General features: G+C 43.4%; 1 protein-coding gene across 2 annotated transcripts in view; it reads left to right on the top strand.

Annotated features, from left to right (window-relative positions):
- The window catches only part of LOC137646927 (uncharacterized), a 79,568-nt gene extending 61,033 nt beyond the window's left edge, over nt 1–18,535 (top strand). For both annotated transcript variants that reach the window (XM_068379997.1, XM_068379998.1), the window contains exon 6: nt 18,225–18,535. In XM_068379997.1, the coding sequence (XP_068236098.1) occupies nt 18,225–18,229 (5 nt within the window). In that variant the 3' untranslated portion in view covers nt 18,230–18,535. The remainder of the gene's footprint in view (nt 1–18,224) is intronic.
- Nucleotides 18,536–19,612: the final 1,077 nt, after the last annotated feature.

The following is a 19,612-nucleotide window of genomic DNA, read 5'->3' as shown; positions in this document are numbered from 1 at the left end:
ACTCCCTTCGGAACGGCAGCTCCCTCGTCCGTGAGGCGATGCACCATAGGAAAGAGGAGTTGATCAATCCTCTCTTGCGAGAGGAGAGATCTTCTCCAACACTCCCTTCTGAACGGCAGCTCCCTCGTCCATGAGGCGATGCAACATAGGAAGGAGGAGTTGATCAATCCTCTTTTGCGAGAGGAGAGATCTTCTCCAACACTCCCTTCGGAACGGCAGCTCCCTCGTCCGTGAGGCGATGCACCATAGGAGGGAGGAGTTGATCAATCCTCTTTTGCGAGAGGAGAGAACTTCTCCAACACTCCCTTCTGAACGGCAGCTCCTTCGTCCATGAGGCGATGCAACATAAGAAGGAGGAGTTGATCAATCCTCTCTTGCGAGAGGAGAGATCTTCACCACTCTTTTCTGAGCAACAGCTCCCTTGTATGCGAGGCGATGTGCCATTGGGAGGAAGAGGTGTTGATCTCTCTTCTAGCTTGCGAGAAGAGAGATTTTCTCCTGAGTCGTACATGTACAAACTCTTCAGGGTTATTGCCACATCGTGCTTTTGGGCACAGAAAAAAAAGAGAAAAAAAACCTCTTGAGCTTTTTGAGGCCGAGCTCTTTTGGACCTGCGCCTCATAGTTTCTAACTCTCAAAGAGGGAGAAACAGCTGAACTTCAAGTCCAGCACAGCCTTTTTTCGTTCCCTTCGAGGGAATGTCATAAGGCTACTCACCTCCCCCTTTTTTGGGGGGGGGGCGGGGTTTACGAGTACTAAGAGGAGGTGAGGGATTTCTCGCTTTGCGCGAGACCTTTGCCTCGCCAGGTTTGCCCGAGGCAAGGTTTTGGGAAATCTTCTGCTTAGTATCCGTAGCAATTTTGTGAACCTTCCTTGCCAAAGCTGTAGCGTACACTACTGAGTCTAGCTGGAAAGGATATTGCTGGTGCTTTCTATATTCTTGTTCATGGACTTTCGCTGGCGGTCGTAGGCAATTGCCAGCGCTTTGTTGGCGCTCGCCAGCGTTTGCTAGTATCAGATATCATTCACTGATTCTCGCAAGCTTTTGCGAGTGCTCGCCAACGTTTCAAAACGCGAGCCAGCATTCGCTGGCAACCCTGTACGAAAGCTTTTTGGGACAACAAACCCTTCATGCAAGATTTCGCTTTTGCTTGGGTATCTCTCAGCCCTGAGAAGTTTTACATTACTACAGACGTTCGTTAAAATTCTATAAAAGGGTGAAACAAACTCCTGTGGCGCATGCGCTCTCACCGAGACAAAACCTCAGGGTTATTGCCACAACTACGGTTTACTACAGATGGCTTGAGTCAGCCGCATGCATCAGTGTGTCCTTGGACACAATGAGTTCTCTTTAGACACCAAGTTTTGTGAAATATAGTCCTTCGGGGTTATTTTCTTGGGCTCTGTTGCCCGACAAAATGGAGAACTTACGATTATACCCTAAGAAGGTTATAATCTTAAGCCTGTAGTCCCAGCCTGTAGTCCCAAGATTGTTAGTTTCTGCTCACGTTTACAAACGATGGCAAGCTCTGTACACAGGGTGGCCAGACGAATGATGTTGGCTCTTCATTACGTTTACAAACGTTAAGAAGCCCCGCCCACAAGGCAACTGGACAATTTTGTCAGCTTCTCATTACGTTTATGAATGCTAGCAAGCTTCGCCCACAAGGCAGGCAGGCAAACAACGGAGTTATAATGACTAAACTAGCTGTATGTGTTGTTTTACACATCTTAAGATTACTACAGCTAGTCGACAATCAAATTCCTTTGGCAATAATGTTGCGATTCCTCGCACATACATTATTCCCTCAAGCAGTCTCAAACTCGTTGTTAAACATTTATCCGGAGGCAAAGAGGTTACGCATGCGCAGCCGCAGATGGAAATGCGCATATGCGGGCAAGCAATCTTGCTGCTGACGAGGACTATAGACCATCTTACAATTAGAAATCGATTTTAATAAATTATTAGTGTTGATTGCTATATTCCTTATGGGGAACCAGGTTATGCTTTACATACATACATATACCGAGGCACTTCCCCCAATTTGGCGGGGTAGCCGACATCAAACAAATGAAACAAAAAAGGGGACCTCTCCTCTCTACGTTCCTCCCAGCCTGACAAGGGACTCAACCGAGTTCGGCTAGTACTGCTAGAGTGCCACAGCCCACCCTCCCCCGTTATCCATCACAGATGAAACTTCATAACGCTGAATCCCCTACTGCTGCTACCTCCGCGGTCATCCAAGGCACCGGAGGAAGCAGCAGGGCCTACTGGAACTGCGTCACAATCGCTCGCCATTCATTCCTATTTCTAGCACGCTCTCTTGCCTCTCACATCTATCCTCCTATCACCCAGAGCTTTCTTCACTCCGTCCATCCACCCAAACCTTGGCCTTCCTCTTGTACTTCTCCCATCCACTCCTGCATTAATCACCTTGTTTAGCAGACAGCCATTTTCCATTCTCTCAACATGTCCAAACCACCTCAAAACATTCATATCCACTCTAGCTGCTAACTCATTTCTTACACCCGTTCTCACCCTCACTACTTCGTTTCTAACCCTATCTACTTGAGATACAACAGCCATATTCCTCAGACACTTCATCTCAAACACATTCAATTTCTGTCTCTCCGTCACTTTCATTCCCCACAACTCCGATCCATACATCAAAGTTGGTACAATCACTTTCTCATACAGAACTCTCTTTACATTCATGCCCATGCCCAACCCTCTATTTTTTACTACTCTCTTAACTGCCCCCAACACTTTGCATCCTTCATTCACTCTAATGTACATCTGCTTCCACTCCACCATTTGCTGCAACAACAGACCCCAAGTACTTAAACTGAGCCTCCTCCTCAAGTAACTCTCCTTTCAACATGACATTCAACCTCGCACCACCTTCCTTCCCGAACATCTTGTAACCTTACTCTTACCCACATTAACTCTCAACTTCCTTCTCTCACACACCCTTCCAAATTCTGTCAATAATTGTCCAAGCTTTTCTTCCTCGTTTGCAACCAGTACAGTATCATCTGCAAACAACAACTGATTTACCTCCCATTCATGGTCATTCTCGTCTACCAGTTTCAATCCTCGTCCTAGCACTCGAGTACTCGAGCATTCACCTCCCTCACCACTCCATCAACATGCAAGTTAAACAACCATGGCGACATCACATATCCCTGTCTCAGTCCCACTCTCGCCGGAAACCAATCACTCACTTCATTTCCTATCCTAAACACATGCTTTACTACCTTTGTAGAAACTTTTCACTGCTTGCAACAACCTTCCACCAACTCCATATAACCTCATCACATTCCACATTGCTTCCCTATCAACTCTATCATATGCTTTCTCCAGATCCATAAACGCAACATACACCTCCTTACCTTTTGCTAAATATTTCTCGCATATCTGTCTAACTGTAAAAATCTGAGTCATACAACCCCTACCTCTTCTAAAACCACCCTGTACTTCTAAGATAGCATTCTCTGTTTTATCCTTAATCCTATTAATCAGTACTCTACCATACACTTTTCCAACAACACTCAACAAACTAATACCCCTTGAATTACAACACTCATGCACATCTCCTTTACCCTTATATAGTGGTACAATACACGCACAAACCCAATCTACTGGTACCATTGATAACACAAAACACATATTAAACAATCTCACCAACCATTCAAGTACAGTCACACCCCCTTCCTTCAACATCCCAGTTCTCACACCATCCATACCAGATGCTTTTATGCTTTACAGTACTCTCTCTCTCTCTCTCTCTCTCTCTTTTTTTTTTTTTTTTTTCTCCGATGAGAGGTCTCAGTTTAGTAATAATAATACTTTGACCAGAAACTTCACATAAGTGAATTGGTTTCCTGAAAGGGAAAATTTGAAACTTGTTCCAGTACTGTATTGCCGATCGGAGACGAAGAAATACAAACGTTTTCATCGTTCATGAACTTCATAGGAAGGAGTAGGTCTCAGTTACAAACATTTATCAACGTTCTCCAACCAAGTTCTGTACTCTGCTAATAATTCGGGCTAAGGCCATATGTTAGTCTGCCTCCCTGGTCTGTGTTACGGGTCCGTAGAGGGACTTGTGCATACACTACTTGTCCAACAATAGATTGGAGATACATCTCAATCTTACCTTTCGGAAGTAGTTTTGTGCGATCTGTCGTTACCGACCGGTCTCTTGCCCTTAAGCAATCACTAGCAGATTCGCTGTTATAACATCTTCCTCTTAGGAGAACTGGCTACCATGGTTTACCGATTTTATCGTACTTACTCGGCCAACTCCCATTGCGGTGGTGGCAGTTGGAATTAATCCCCCCCCCCTTCATAGCAGGTGGTTGCAAACTGTTGCACTTCTTGACATCAACTTGAGATGTTACTTGCTACGCAATCTCTAAACCCCTCGTGAGGAACCGAGGAGGATTGACTTTGCGCTTGAAGGGCTAGGTCGCTTGTTCCACTCGATGGAAGCTGCTAACCTTTAAGTGGGGGGGGGGGGGGGGGGGGGCGCGCGCAACAGAGATAATCCCGAGGTATTGTTGACATGCTACTACTGGGTATTGGTTGACCAGGTAGCCCAGACCCCTTCCCAGTTTCCAATGATGGGGTGGAATTTTTTCTCACATGAGCTGGTGCAACCTGTCTCCTGCAGTATTAATAGTCGGTTATGAACGAATGCCCCTTCTGGAGGAGAGCATAACACTACTCACCAGACTGCTGCGGGAGACAGTTCGTAGGAAAATACCCTGGTCCATCTTACAAGGGGGTTAACACACACTAGTTTCGCAAGGAAATCTTGCACGGTGTTGCGCACAAATTCACCGAGTAAGGTGAGCGGACAAGCTCATCTGCCTGACTAAGAGAGGCAACTCATTTTTGCTATACGGAATGCTTTTTTGGGGGAGTCTTTAAATCAAGAACCACAAACACAAGAAGCATGGTCCGGTATAAAGGCGAGTCTTACGTCACGGTACCTGAGCGAGCTGAGAAAGGCATGCACGGGTAGATCTGTTTCCCATGAGAACTGGGAAAAGCGCTCAAACCAGTGTGCAATTCCAGTTCTCATCTTGTGGCTGGGCAAACTGTAAGGAGTGCACTTTACCAGTTTTGTCTCACAATCATGGACTCACCCCTTGCAAGTGTACACAGATAGCAATTACCTTTAAGAGCTGAAAGGTTCTGTTTTTTCAGCTGTCACCTCCCAAGCATACGCTCCCAGCAGGACAAACTGGAAGAGGTGTCCAAGCCAGCACTCCTTGTCAACGCTTGCCCTTGCAAAGAGGGATGGCAGGTAGCCTCCTCTTCACAGACTGACCATCCTCAGACTGTTCCACCTTTGGTCAAGAACATACTAGGTAAGGCCTTTCTGTCAGGGGATCAAGTACCGGCAGAGCTTTCTCCCAAGAGGCAAACTGCTAGCACTAGTGGCAAAACGACTTGGGCATCTAATATTTATCGAGAAGTTAGTGCCCCACGGCTGGCTTGGAAAACATAAAAAAACTTTTAGTAAATAAGTTTTCATAGATATTAAATTGTGATTGTTTGGCTTTGGGAAATGGGCAGCCAATCACCAATCTTTATGCTTGCTCTTTGTGGACTGTGCTGAGCCAGTCAGTGACTGGTCTCCACTCTTGGCTTCCAACCAACTAGCCAGGTAGACCCCACAATTACATCCGTTTATCAGAGGGAAGGCACTTTATACCGCTCTTTCTTTCTGGTTCCAGGGATTGTTTTCCAGGCATGGAATAAGACTGTTCACAGCTCAGCTTATGATCTGCCTGTAGATTATGCATTCCTGATTCATTTAGATTTCATTGTTTGTAATCTAGGGAGAGAAAGCATACCCAGAATGTGATGGTGAGCACATATCTAGCCTAGAGGTACCATCAACTGATTGATAGTTGGTCACCGTAGCCCCTTTTTGGTAAAAACATACTATACTTGCTCTGAGGATTTATTAGGTGCTGGACACTTCGTCTACCTCTTAAGATAGGAATGTTGAGGAAGGGGTGGAAGGGGATGCTGTTTATCAATAGTCCTTCATCCATTGTGCTGTATCCCTCAAGGCCTCTTATCCTACGGAAGAAACAATGACCAAACCTTTAGGAGTGGCCATGCCAATTGGCACATTTCCCATCCTTTTCTGTCCAAATCTGCTCCATACTTAAAATCTAGGTTCAGTCTCTGGACATGGAACAGAGATTGACAATCCTGGATTTTTGTGTTGAAAGTCTTGTGTGACCTCCAGTTCTCTCTTGTGTGTTTTTCACGAGTTGTCACAGGTATGGAGCATAAGTTCCTGCTCCTCTCTGCTTGACCCAGAACTTGTTAGGCCGCGTTCAGTTGCTTTAGGTGTCTCGAGGGACTTGTAGTGTATGAAGGCCTTCAATCATTTCTAAAGCACCTCATTCATTCCTCAGATGTTCACACTATTTTTCAACTGAGAGTTTATGCTGGGGATGCTTGGAATGACCTTTTGGAGTTTTTCAGGACGACAATAATAGCGATACGATCTGAGAATTGTGATTGAGGAGTCTGATCTGATGCCCAAGAACGATGCCCAAGCCAAGAACGAATACTTGGGAGTACTGTTTAACTGTGACTTTTCCTTTTACTTGAATAAAAAAAACTTGAGAAGTAGCTCACCTGTTCTTGATCAGTAGGAACTGCTGAACTACTCATGGTATCAAGGAGGAACTGCTGGCAAAGGGAGAAGACTGAGTTGGCTCTCTCTTCTATCTCATCTATACCAACTCTTCCTTCTCTCTCCTATTCTCTTTTTTAGATACTTCATCGAAGGAATGAATAGCTGTAATAATCACACTGGAGGCATCTTGCAAAAAGTTCCTTGGAATTCTTGCATTAGCTCTTCTCCTTTGAGAGGAAGTGACTGTTAGATCAGTAGGCCAGGTTTGGATGAACAGTTGAGCCTGATATGACTGTCTTCTTATTTTGGAGGCAAGTGAATGGTCTTGGCCGAGACCCAAAAAGGACTATATATACCAAGCAAAGGTGAGACGTTTCGCACCCCCTCCCCATTCCTGGCATGAATCTGAGTAGTGTCCTTGCTCTTAAGAGCCAGTATCCTCCATCAGGAGTGAGTTTCAGAGCTCACCTGCTGACCGATTCCTACTAAGTCCATCAAGTGGAGTCAGAGCCTGGGATAACAGTTACCATTGTGTCACCATTTGCAGGTGAATGGTCCCAAAGGTACAAATCACTAGCACTGTGAGCCAGGTAAGGGTAGGGCATATGTAGCCCTTGAAGCCACCTTCTTCCTCTAGGAGGTAGTGATGGAGCTCATCTGCTGACCGTTTCTCCTGGACACTTCTGCTGGACTGTGAGCCTGGTATGGCAGATACTTCTGACGTACTGGGAGCAGGTAACAGTCCCTCCAGGGATTGAGTACCCTTGCTGTCCAGGCACTCTGGGGTGTCTCAAGTTTGAGTGGTGTACTGTGTCGTTCTGCTAGTTTTTAAAGAGGCAGTCTATGATGATGCTCATATAGAACATGTCTCCTCGACTAGGTAGCTTATCAGCAGATCACAGAGTCATCCTTAGGGTTCTGGCGCTTGTGCCTTCTGCTTACTTGAGTAAGGCATCATAGTGTTCTTTCACTCAAGACTCTCTTATCTGCATTGGTGAGAAATCAGGAAAGTTTCAGGCTCTTTATGATATAAATCCTTGATCGATATAAAAATTTTGATAGATGGGGGTTTTCTTTTGCCTTCGTAATCTGTGATGAAGACCCTGTACCAGTTGGTCTCGAATACGCAGGTTGACACAAAGTTGTCTGGTATCGCTTCTAGTCTACCTGTGAGTGTACTTGGAGTTAAAGGGGGATCTGAAGGTGTCAGACCATCTTTACCTCTGTATTGTGCCTTATGGAAGTTGCTCACAGATCCTAGAGCTCCCAACTCCCTCTAGGAACATAGTATCTATATCGTCTTACGGTAATGTGTTCGTCATAAGTCTTGAGTAGAGGTAAAAATGACTGGCTCTTCTACCTCGTTCTTGTTCCTCTCTTGATGTGATGTAGTAGTTGCAAGTTACTCGCTGGTCAGATGTCTGCTGCGGCAAAGTTCCCCAATGGAGTGACTCTCTTGCATACTACGTCTGCCAGAAAGCAACTCCTCCATCATCCTTCTCTTGATATGCCTGGTTTGACACTTCTAATGCTATCTCCCAGTTTCGGAGATAGGTTTTATGGATCTAAGTACAGTACAGTAATAGCTTTCTTGTAAGCCAGTACTGGCGAGGCCCCAACACCTTCTAAATTCTTATGATTAGCTGTTCAAGGTTGTTGGAGTCATGTACCTCACTGCCATACGGGACTAGGAAGGATGACATGTCTGGGGTAGAAAACAACCCTCCAGTTTGGTTCTAGGTGGCTTTCTCCCACTAATAAGGAAGTCTCTCTACTTTAAAGGATATAAGGTTTGTATATGGTTTGGAACAATTAAAAAAATTTAAAGTAATTTTTATTGTTCCAAGCTAAACAAACCTGAGTCCTTTAGATTAAATTACCTACCTCAACCACAGTTCTCAATCCTAGGCACAAGGAAAAGTGTCTATTCTGTGACAGATAAGTGGGCAGGGCTTAACCTCGTGCCACCTGTTGTTAACCAACTACCTATCTAACAATTCATTGGCTGTTCTGACGGCATTAAGAAAATATCTCTTTTTCAATATTAAACTTACCCGATAATCATGTAGCTGTCAACTCCGTTGCCCGACAGAATTCTAAGGGAGGGATACGCCAGCTATCACTATACTAGAAGGGGGTGTACTCACAAGCGCCACCTGTGGCCAGGTACTACAGTACTTGTTGTTGACGCCACCTCACTTTTTCCTCTGTCGTGCTTCCGGCAAGACGTTCTTGGATACGCTTATGATTTTGGAATATTGTTCACGGTTTGGTTGAGTATTTCTCTAAAATTTGCAGCTATTCGCTATACTGGAAACTTCTATATTAGCTTAGTTAGCTTTTGGAATTAATTTGATTAATTATGGTGACGAAGAGAGTATGAACTCTCTTTCACCTTTAAATGGCCGACCCTTCCCTTAGACGGAAGTGTTGGTGTCTAAGAGAGTATAGACTCTCTTTCTTAATTTTGCTTAACAAAAGTTATAGATTTATTTTATATCTCTCCGCCTCTTATAGGCCTCTTCGATTAACTTCCTTTTATTATAAACTTATTAAAATTAATTTTTATATTTGTTTATATTCGACCTTCCTAATAGTAGGCGGTCTTTTCTTGGTACCGAAGTTAATTAACATTGAGCCCGTCATTTCGGTTTTACCTGTTAACATATTATGCTATTTTAATGTCTTTGAAAGAATTTCTTTGATAGTCTCGTACTGTTTTCAAAGTTGAACTAACGTTTTGTTTTGTCTCTGCAGTTGTTGACGTTCAGAACGTTCAACTTGCGCTCTATCGTTACGATAGAGAAAGAATTTTCACGGTTTCACGTTGCAGTAAGAGTAACCGTGTCTAGCGTTTTGTTCATTCTTTCTTAACTTAATGGTTTTAATCCTAATAAAGGAACTTTTCATTTTGGGAAATATTTCAGTTTTTTCCTTTAACAATAATATGTTTTAACGATATATATGATTGGGCTCTTCTCTCAGGTTCTAAGTCAAGAGAGAGAGAAAGAGAGAGAGATAGAGACGGAGGGAGAAAGAGGAGGATAAACGTTTCATTCAAGCGAGTAACGTTGTTATCGTTTTTGCTCTTCTCCCTAGTCTCTTTAAGGGAAGAAGGTAAACGTTTCTAGAATGATCTAGTGTTTAGTCTCTTTCCAGCCACTGAATTATTTATCTTTCATTAGATTTTTCTGTTACATTGTAATTCTGTTTTCGCAATTACTAACTTTTGAGAAAGGATAGAATTGCGTGTTTCAGGTACAAACCACTTAAAGTTTCGAGTTCAGTGAAATAAGTGCAAACAGAAAATCAAAGTGATAAGTGATTAGCGCAAAGTGTGTCAGTGTTGTGCGTGAGGGTACTTCTGTGCGCGCCAGTCGTCCTCCCAGTCCGGGACCTCTTGCAAGCTCCCAAGCCAGGGGAGAAGCAATGTCGAAGGGCATAAGGGTTCAGCAGGCCTTGATCGGCGCACAGAAGTATCCTCGGTGGTTGCGGGCGTGTCTTACCGAGACCGTCACTCCCACCCGCAGACGATTGAGCCCTTATTTTGCTCGTCTGCAGAAGAAATTTAGGGGAGAAAACGCTGGTCTCAGGTCTCAGACCTCTTAAACGTAAAGTCCAGACCTATGCCAGACGTACGAAGTTAGAGTTCAACAACCCGGATGCAGTCATTGGGTTAGCTCTGACTCTCCTCAGTCATCAGTTGAATGCACTCCGCCTAAGAGGAGTAAGGTTCTGCCGCAACAGATCTCTGCTGTTAAGGCTTTACCTCAGCAGACCTTAGTGTCTGCCGACCCCAAGTTGACTCTACTGCAGTCCATGCAGTCACAACTTTCGGTCTTGATGCGTGAGTGTCGGGCTGAGAAGGTTGCGCCTCCGCCTGCGCTCGCTCCGCCTGCGCTCGCTCCGCCTGCGCTCCCTCCGCCTGCGCTCGCTCCGCCTGCGCTCGCTCCGCCTGACCGCAGTACCGCCTGCCAGGCGTACGATGTTGAGCCACGTTATGAGTTTACTGATCCCAGTGGTGTGCAGCTCCCTCCGCCTTTCTTAAGGCAACCTCAGCAATGGGAACAGGAGGCTTATACCTCTCTTCCTCCGCTTCCACTTGCTGTTCCACCAGTGAGGCAACACTCGATTGAGGTACAACAACCTCTCCCATCCATGAGTCAGTCTCCTCAGCTCTCGCTGCAGCGAGCTCAACCCTCCTCAAGGCAAGCACCTCAACACCTTAGCCTTGCGCCTCAGGAGCCTCAACTTGCGAGACTTTTACTGCGTTCTGCGCAGCCACTACCTTTTCGCTCTCAGCTCACACCGCAGGAACCTCAACTCGTTCCTCAGGAACTTGCTACTGCGCATCCGCCAACCACTCAGCAAGCGCAACCCTTGAGTTCAGCCACTCATGCCAGGAGTCAGCCTCCTCCACCCATGCGCCTACCTTCTGCTACTTCCTTTGATCAGCCTTTGCAGACTGAGCCTCAGGTGTTCCCTCAACAGAGTCTTGAAGAGGAAACCACAACTATTGTTGTTCCAGCTCGTTCTGACTCTGCTGTTCAGCATACCTTACCTCCATTTTCAAACATTATGATAATGGAGGTTATTTGTATTACTTATAAAAATATATTTGTATTCCTTGCAATATATTTTTAACAATATCGCAAAATATGGCAAAAATATGAATCATGAGTTATGAATGTAAGGTAAATATTATGTTGATATTAAAACCCCATGCAAGCATGCATAAAGCACTCTAGCACTGGTCATGGAATTTCTGAGAAATGTTAAACGCCATGCACACGCTCTGCTTACCTTACAGCATGCTCTACATACAGCATGCTCTGCTTACAGCATGCTCTGCATACAACATGCTCTGCATACAGCATGCTCTGCATACAACATGCTCTACATACAGCATGCTCTGCATACAGCATGCTCTGCATACAACATGCTCTGCATACAGCATGCTCTGCATACAACATGCTCTGCATACAGCATGCTCTGCATTCAGCATGCTCTGCACTCAACATGCTCTGCATTCAGCATGCTCTGTATTCAGCATGCTCTGCATACAACATGCTCTACATACAGCATGCTCTGCATACAGCATACTCTGCATACAACATGCTCTGCATACCTTACCGCATGCTTCTCAGTCACACATCTTTGGTTGTTGCCAACTCACTAGACTGTCAAGCAGTTTCATAACGTTGCCTTCTAGTCTGCTGCTTTTGCACCAGTGAAACCCTCACTGAGAGAACTTAGCTTTTCTAGGATATGGTCCCTGTAGATGAGAAAGTTCTTTTCTCCCTCCTTCTGATATTCCTTTGAGGACTCTGTCATTTGGAGGGAGCCTTTAGCTGCGTAGCCTCCTATGGACTTTTATTTAAGCATAACATGCTTCCAGGGAAGGTAATGGTTCCACTTCAGTCGCTAATCCCGTCTGTTACCACACCTGCTCCCATAGACCTTGAGCTGTGTTGCAAGACATGCAGTCCAAGCTTAGTCCTTGTTAGAGGATTTTTTGTTTACGGAGTCAATGTGTCACGGGGAAGACGTTCAACAACCAGCAGAAGTGACTTGTTGTGACGCAGTGCGGCAACCTCAGCAACCCGATAAGACAGTCTAGACAGATTCGGGTTGTCACTGTACTTCCTCGCTTGCCCATGGTTGACAGTTCACAGACTGTGCAGCAGTACCATGATCTTGTGTCCGGCTCCGTCAGACGACTGGCTTTTAAGAGCTCCCACAAGTCGTCGCTGTCTGGAGATTTTCAAATGGACTATGGATCTGACCAAGGAACTGGGCCTCCTGGTCAATTTTGAGGAGTCTCAGCTCGTCCCATCCCAGACCATTGTCTCCTTGGGTATGGATCTTCAGAGTCGAGCTTTTCGGGCTTTTCCGTCGGCCCCAAGGATCTTCCAAGCCCTAGAATGCATCCAGAGCATGCTGAGAAGGAACCGATGCTCAGTCAGGTAGTGGATGAGTCTAACAGGGACACTTTCATCGCTGGCCCTGTTCTTCGTGTTAGGGAGACTCCACCTCCCCCCCCTTCAGTATCATCTAGCTGCTTACTGGATAAAGGACATGACGCTAGAGACGGTCTCAGTTCCTGTTTCCGAAGAGAGGAGGTCTTCTCTCGCGTGGTGTAAGAACAGCTTTCTTCTCAAGGAAGTCTACCTTTGGCTGTTCAGAAACACGACCGCCGTCTCCTCTCGGACGCATCAGACACGGGCTGGGGTGCGACTTTGGACGGACAAGAATGCTCGGGAACATGGAATCAGGAGCAAAGGACACTTCACATCAATTGCAAGGAGTTGTTGGCGGTTATTCTGGCCTTGATAAACTTCAAGTCCCTCCAGCTTAACAAAGTGGTGGAGGTGGACTCTGACAACACCACAGCCCTGGCTTACATCTTCAAGCAGGGAGGGACTCTTTCGTGGAAGTTGTTCTAGATCGCAAGGGACCTACTCATCTGGTCTAAAGATCGAAAGCTAACTGGTAACGAGGTTCATTCAGGGCGGTATGAATGTCATGGCAGATCACCTCAGCCGGAAGGGTCAGGTCATCCCCACAGAGTGGACCCTTCTCAAGAATGTTTGCAGCAGACTTTGGGTCCTGTGGGGTCAGCCAACCATAGATCTGTTCGCTACCTCGATAACCTAGAGACTCCTGTTGTATTGTTCTCCGATTCCAGACCCAGCAGCAGTTCACGTGGATGCTTTTCTGCTGGATTGGTTCCATCTCGACCTGTATGCATTCCCGCCGTTCAAGATTGTCAACAGGGTACTTCAGAAGTTCTCCTCTCACAAAGGGACACGGCTGACGTTGGTTGGCTCCGCTCTGGCCCGCGAGAGAATGGTTCTTAGAGGTACTGCAATGGCTGGTCGACATTCCCAGGACTCTTCCTCTAGGAGTGAACCTTCTAAGTCTACCTCACGTAAAGAAGGTACACCCAATCCTCCACGCTCTTCGTCTGACTGCCTTCAGACTTTCGAAAGACTCTCAAGAGCTAGGGGCTTTTCGAAGGAGGCAGCCAGAGCGATTGCCAAAGCAAGGAGAACATCCACTCTCAGAATCTATCAGTCTCAAGGGGAAGTCTTCCGTAGCTGGTACAAGACCAATGCAGTTTCCTCAACCAGTACCACTGTAACCCAGATTGCTGACTTCCTGTTATATCTAAGGAAAGTAAGATCCCTTTCAGCTCCTACGATCAAGGGTTACAGAAGTATGTTGGCAGCGGTTTTCCGCCACAGAGGCTTGGATCTTTCCACCAACAAAGATCTACAGGACCTCCCTAGGTCTTTTGAGACCTCAAAGGAACGTCGGTTGTCCACTCCAGGCTGGAATCTAGACGTGGTCCTAAGGTTCCTTATGTCATCAAGATTTGAACCTCTCCAATCAGCCTCTTTTTAGGACCTCACATTAAAACTCTTTTCCTCGTGTGCTTGACAACAGCTAAAAGAGTAAGTGAGATCCACGCCTTCAGCAGGATCATTGTTTTCACATCTGAAACGGCTACATGTTCCTTGCAGCTCGGTTTTTGCTAAACGAGCTTCCTTCACGTCCTTGGCCTAAGTCGTTCGAGATCCCAAGCCTGTCCAACTTGGTGGGGAATGAACTGAAGAGAGTACTTTGCCCAGTTAGAGCTCTTAGGTACTATCTAAAAAGGTCTTAACCTTTACAAGGACAATCAGAAGCCTTATAGTGTGCTATCAAGAAACCTTCTTTTCCAAGTTCTAAGAACTCAGTTTCTTACTATTCAGGCTTCTGATTAGAGAAACACATTCTCATCTGAAGGAAGAAGACCTTGCTTTGCTGAAGGTAAGGACACATGAAGTGGGAGCTGTGGCTACTTCAGTGGCCTTCAAACAGAGCCATTCTCTGCAGAGTGTTATGGATGCAACCTATTGGAGAAGCAAGTCAGTGTTCGCATCATTCTATCTCAAAGATGTCCAGTCTCTTTACGAGTACTGCTACACCCTGGGACCATTCGTAGCAACGAATGCAGTAGTAGGCGAGGGCTCAGCCACTACATTCCCATAATCCCATAACCTTTTAACCTTTCTCTTGAATACTTTTTATGGGTTGTACGGTCGGCTAAGAAGCCTTCCACATCCTTGTTGATTTGGCGGGTGGTCAATTCTTTCTTGAGAAGCGCCGAGGTTAAAGGTTGTGATGAGGTCCTTTAGTATGGGTTGCAGCCCTGTATACTTTAGCACCTTTGAGTTAATTCAGCCTTCCAAGAGGAACGCTGCGCTCAGTAAGGAAGACGATCTTATTAAAGGCAGAGTAACGGTTCAAGTCGACTTCCTTACCAGGTACTTATTATTTCATTGTTATTGTGGATAACTGATTATATGAAATACGGGATACTTAGCTATCCTTTAGTCTTGTACACTGGTTTTTCACCCACCCCCCTGGGTGTGAATCAGCTACATGATTATCGGGTAAGTTTAATATTGAAAAATGTTATTTTCATTAGTAAAATAAATTTTTGAATATACTTACCCGATAATCATGATTTAATTGACCCACCCTTCCTCCCCATAGAGAACCAGTGGACCGAGGAAAAAGTGAGGTGGCGTCAACAACAAGTACTGTAGTACCTGGCCACAGGTGGCGCTTGTGAGTACACCCCCTTCTAGTATAGTGATAGCTGGCGTATCCCTCCCTTAGAATTCTGTCGGGCAACGGAGTTGACAGCTACATGATTATCGGGTAAGTATATTCAAAAATTTATTTTACTAATGAAAATAACATATTTTAAAGGAGTCAAGTTTGTGTAGGTAGGAAAAATACGATTACTAGATACTCAACTTGCGAAAAAGAGGAAGCCAATTCACAAAACTAATCATCAAAGTTTGCAAAAAAAGCACCCCCAAAAATCAACCGAACTGTAGCCATCAGCTGCGTTCGAAGGAATGAGAAGCTGTATAGGGGCACTCGAAGGTGATAGGAGGTGTAGCGGCTCCTTTCTTTACCCTCCCCTTAGTGGATTAGATTTGGTAAGGTCTGATTGGGTTGCAGATATCTGTGGTTATCTTAGAATACGTCCCTGATTATACACGATATCTTCGGGTAGTCGTTTCCGGGGGTTGGAACCCCGTGATACCTAACGGTAATTCTCTTGTAATATCAATCGCAGAAATATTGTACTGTATAAGTTGCCAGAAGGAACTTCCATCAGGATGACATGGCTATCTTACCCCCCAAAAAATTTTTCCTATGTCAAAATCCCTTTTATGGAAAGAAATGAGTTAAGGAAATTTTTCACACCATTATCATTCTCAATGTATCCAATAAAAGTTTTGTTAAAGGGCCAAAATTTTTATACAAAGTCTAATCTTTATTATGAATAAAACCAGGCCAGCATTATTAGTCAAGAGTTTTGATTCTGCTTTGTTTTCACTACATGATGAAAATAGCAATATGTATTGTCAATTTTTCTTATTTCTTTTAGTAGTTGATACATTTAGGAAATTTCTTCTTTGGTTAATTTTCCTTCCAAGCCACCAAGCCAACATTTATTAGTTTGAAGAATTTGTCTCCAGCTGTCTTATTATTCTATTCATTGCACACGACACCTTACACAGTGCACTGTAGGCATTGCTTAACCCTTTAAGTATCCAGTGACTTTCTTTTTATCTTTATTCCTTTGTCAGTTACGCTACAAAATATCAACATACTAATTAGGTTGACGCAAGATGTCATTTCTAACCTTATAAATGTTTGCAAGTCATGAGCCTGATGGTGATTTTGTCACAGCCAGGGTCACCAAAGGGTTGATGTCTTTGCACCATCCCTTTGGCCTACTTTTTTTTAGCTCCTACAACTTTCACTTTCTTCTTTTCAACTTGTTCAATCTCTTTGATTTTTATTCATGGTGCAGCTGTGGGCTATCCCCAAGTTGCATCTCATCACTGAATGGCCTCTCCGACCTCAGCGCTAGGCTATATATCCCAAATTTGTAAATCTGATCATCCTTCCCTTCTTACTTAGTTCTCTATATCATCTTATCCTGTATCACGCTTTGTATATTATTGCCAACTCTTTATTGAAATTTCTCCACTTCTGACCAATTACTGAAGATACTCCGAGAAAGAGAACACTCCATGGATGTCTTTTCTTAATATGAAGACATCAGTTAAAACTTTTAGGCTTAAGATTCATGAAATTGAATCAGTTAAAAGTTTTAGGTTTAAGATTCATGAAATTGTCATTAATGTTTGTATGTCCAGTTTTTATCCTGTGAATTCTTAGTTGTGCAAAGAACTCTCTCTCCTGTCTGTTGTATACTCCGGTGTACTCTTCCTCTTATTTGTCTTTAGCTTTCACTCATTTCCTTTTGGGGTTACTGTTTCCTGTCAGACTTTGTAAACACACTGTTTTATGATTGAAAACATTCCTTGAAAAGCGATTGCTATTTTGCACTATAAAAAGTTATGATTTATTGTCTTAACCCTTTTACCCCCAAAGGACGTACAGGTACATTTCACAAAACTCATCCCTTTACCCCCATGGACGTACCGGTACGTCCTTGCAAAAAAATGCTATAAAAATTTTTTTTTCATTTTTTTGATAATTTTTTTAGAAAATTCAGGCATTTTCCAAGAGAATGAGACCAACCTGACCTCTCTATGACAAAAATTAAGGATGTTAGAGCAATTAAAAAAAAATATACTGCAAAATGTTCTGGGGAAAAAATAACCCCTTGGGGGTTAAGGGTTGGAAATTTCCAAAGAGCCTGGGGGTAAAAGGGTTAAGGTCTCATGTAGTTCTGTTCTCTAATATTAGTGTCCCTGTATCTTTTAAGTTTTATACATCAGTCTGTCCTTTCTCTTTCATTTTCTGCACTTTTGAAATAATATTTTTCCAGTTAGTTCCAAATCTATTACTTTTCAGAATAACTTCTCTCCTCTCATCATGCCAAGGATATATCCTAAATCTTTGAAATCTTGTTTTTTTTTATTAATCCAAACAGCTAAAACTCATCACAAATTTAGGTTTCATAACAAACCCATCAATCAGAAATCCTATCTTGTGGTTCAAGCACCTTGCAAGGGATTTAAGTGTTTGTATGAAAAAGTATTACTGAACATGGAAATTTAAGATTTTCAATACAAATGCCCTCATCATGCATGAACTTCCCAGTACAAAACATCACTACAAATTAAAGAAAAAAGAAACAACAGATTTATAAGAACTAACTATTTTTACCTCTTGGCTTATAACCACCTTACTTTTAACAACACCTCTACTATTGGTCATATTATTTTCTGTTTGTTGACTTTCACATTTCTTTCAACTAGCACCTTAGAATAGGCATGAGACTTTATTAGATATTGGTGGGATTGTATGTATGAAACTTGAAGAATTTGAATGATGATTATTGCAGATGTGAAGATTTGGAATTTTATAAGAAATAATTTTGCTATTTTTGTAAATGTGTTTACTATATGAAATAAGAAATGCTAAAATAATACTGCACATGATTTATGTTTAAGTCCTTCAATATTATCACTTGTTCATACAAATTGAGTTTTGATTTATACTTTTCAGAGTGAAGAAATGTACTCGTGAGGTATTGCCCTTATGTACAGTTCATATTGCAAGGGTTGTTGGAGCAGTTGAAAATGTGGATGCATTGAGGTCATATAAATGCTGTTGCACAATGCTGCTGTAAATAGGATGGACATCGCTTGAAGATCATTGTATGCCTTGTAATTGACGCCACTCATTTTTCTGATTGTAGGTTTGTCAACCGTAAAACCAATATTTAATTTACTTGACTTATATCAAAACACATGATATGCAGATTTACTGGAAAGTATTGAAATTTCTGCAATAGATAAATTCTGTATTGTATTAAATCCTGCTTTTTTCTCTTTTCCCATCTTTAAATCGTTCACTAGTCGTATTAGTGTGACTCATGGGCATGTGATGAATAACCTACTTAAAACTATCATAATGCAAAAAAATTGCAGAACAATACTTCCATTCCATTTTTTTCCCCTTTTTTTTTTAGATTTTGACCAATGATGTTTATCAAGTACTGGAAAGAAATCTTTATTGAGGTTTTGTACAGGTAACTGTAATACTTTGCTGTATGTAGTCAATTGTGATCCACACTATTTGTGTGTAACGGGTAGAGGGGAGGTTTGCTGTTTTTAGATTCAATGTAAAAAGTGGAAGAATTTTCTTCTGATACTGAGGTGTTATCCTTGATCATATATAAGGATAAGAGAAAAAAGTAGTCAAATTTAGTAATTAAAGATAAAGCTGGTTCCAGCAGGTATATGGATGATCAGGTTTTTATGTATACAGTATATATATATATATATATATATATATATATATATATATATATATATATATATATATATATATATATATATATATATATATATATATATACACACATATATTTGTTCCAACACGAATACTTACCTCGAACTACTTTCTTTAGGAGGTCACTGGTGATCTCTTCTCTGCCGACCAGAGTTTTGAGTAGTTACCCCCCCGCTCCGCGCCCTAAGTAGCCTTACCCCCGGCATCCAGGAATGTGCCCCGAGGGTAGGATTAAGGGAGGTCGCTAGATTGCTGGGTCAGCATCGCCATTAAGTTCTCTGGTCGCGAGGCGATAACATCCCTCGCTCTCGTATCTCTGTCGATCCTTTGTGTGCGTTCTGTGCCCCACGTGTTCCCAGCGTGGCAACTTGCGTTTTTTCCTGTGTGCTTTCCCAAGTGTTCCTGTGCGTTCACTTTTCAACCGTGTGCTTACCCAGTGTTTAATTCATTTCCTTAAGTGCTTGTGTCGTGCGTTGTGTGCGTTATGGAGCAGATTCGCCGTTGTCCTGGGCCTAGAGCCGGGAAATCGTGTGGAGCGTTCCTCTCCAAGCCCGAAGTGGATCCTCACTCCCTTTGTTCCTCCTGTAGGGGTAAAGTTT

Source organism: Palaemon carinicauda, chromosome 9 (assembly GCF_036898095.1).
Source record: "Palaemon carinicauda isolate YSFRI2023 chromosome 9, ASM3689809v2, whole genome shotgun sequence".
Taxonomy (NCBI): domain Eukaryota; kingdom Metazoa; phylum Arthropoda; class Malacostraca; order Decapoda; family Palaemonidae; genus Palaemon; species Palaemon carinicauda.
The sequence above is the reverse complement of the archived record's forward strand: the minus strand, read 5'-3'. Positions and strand labels throughout refer to the sequence as shown.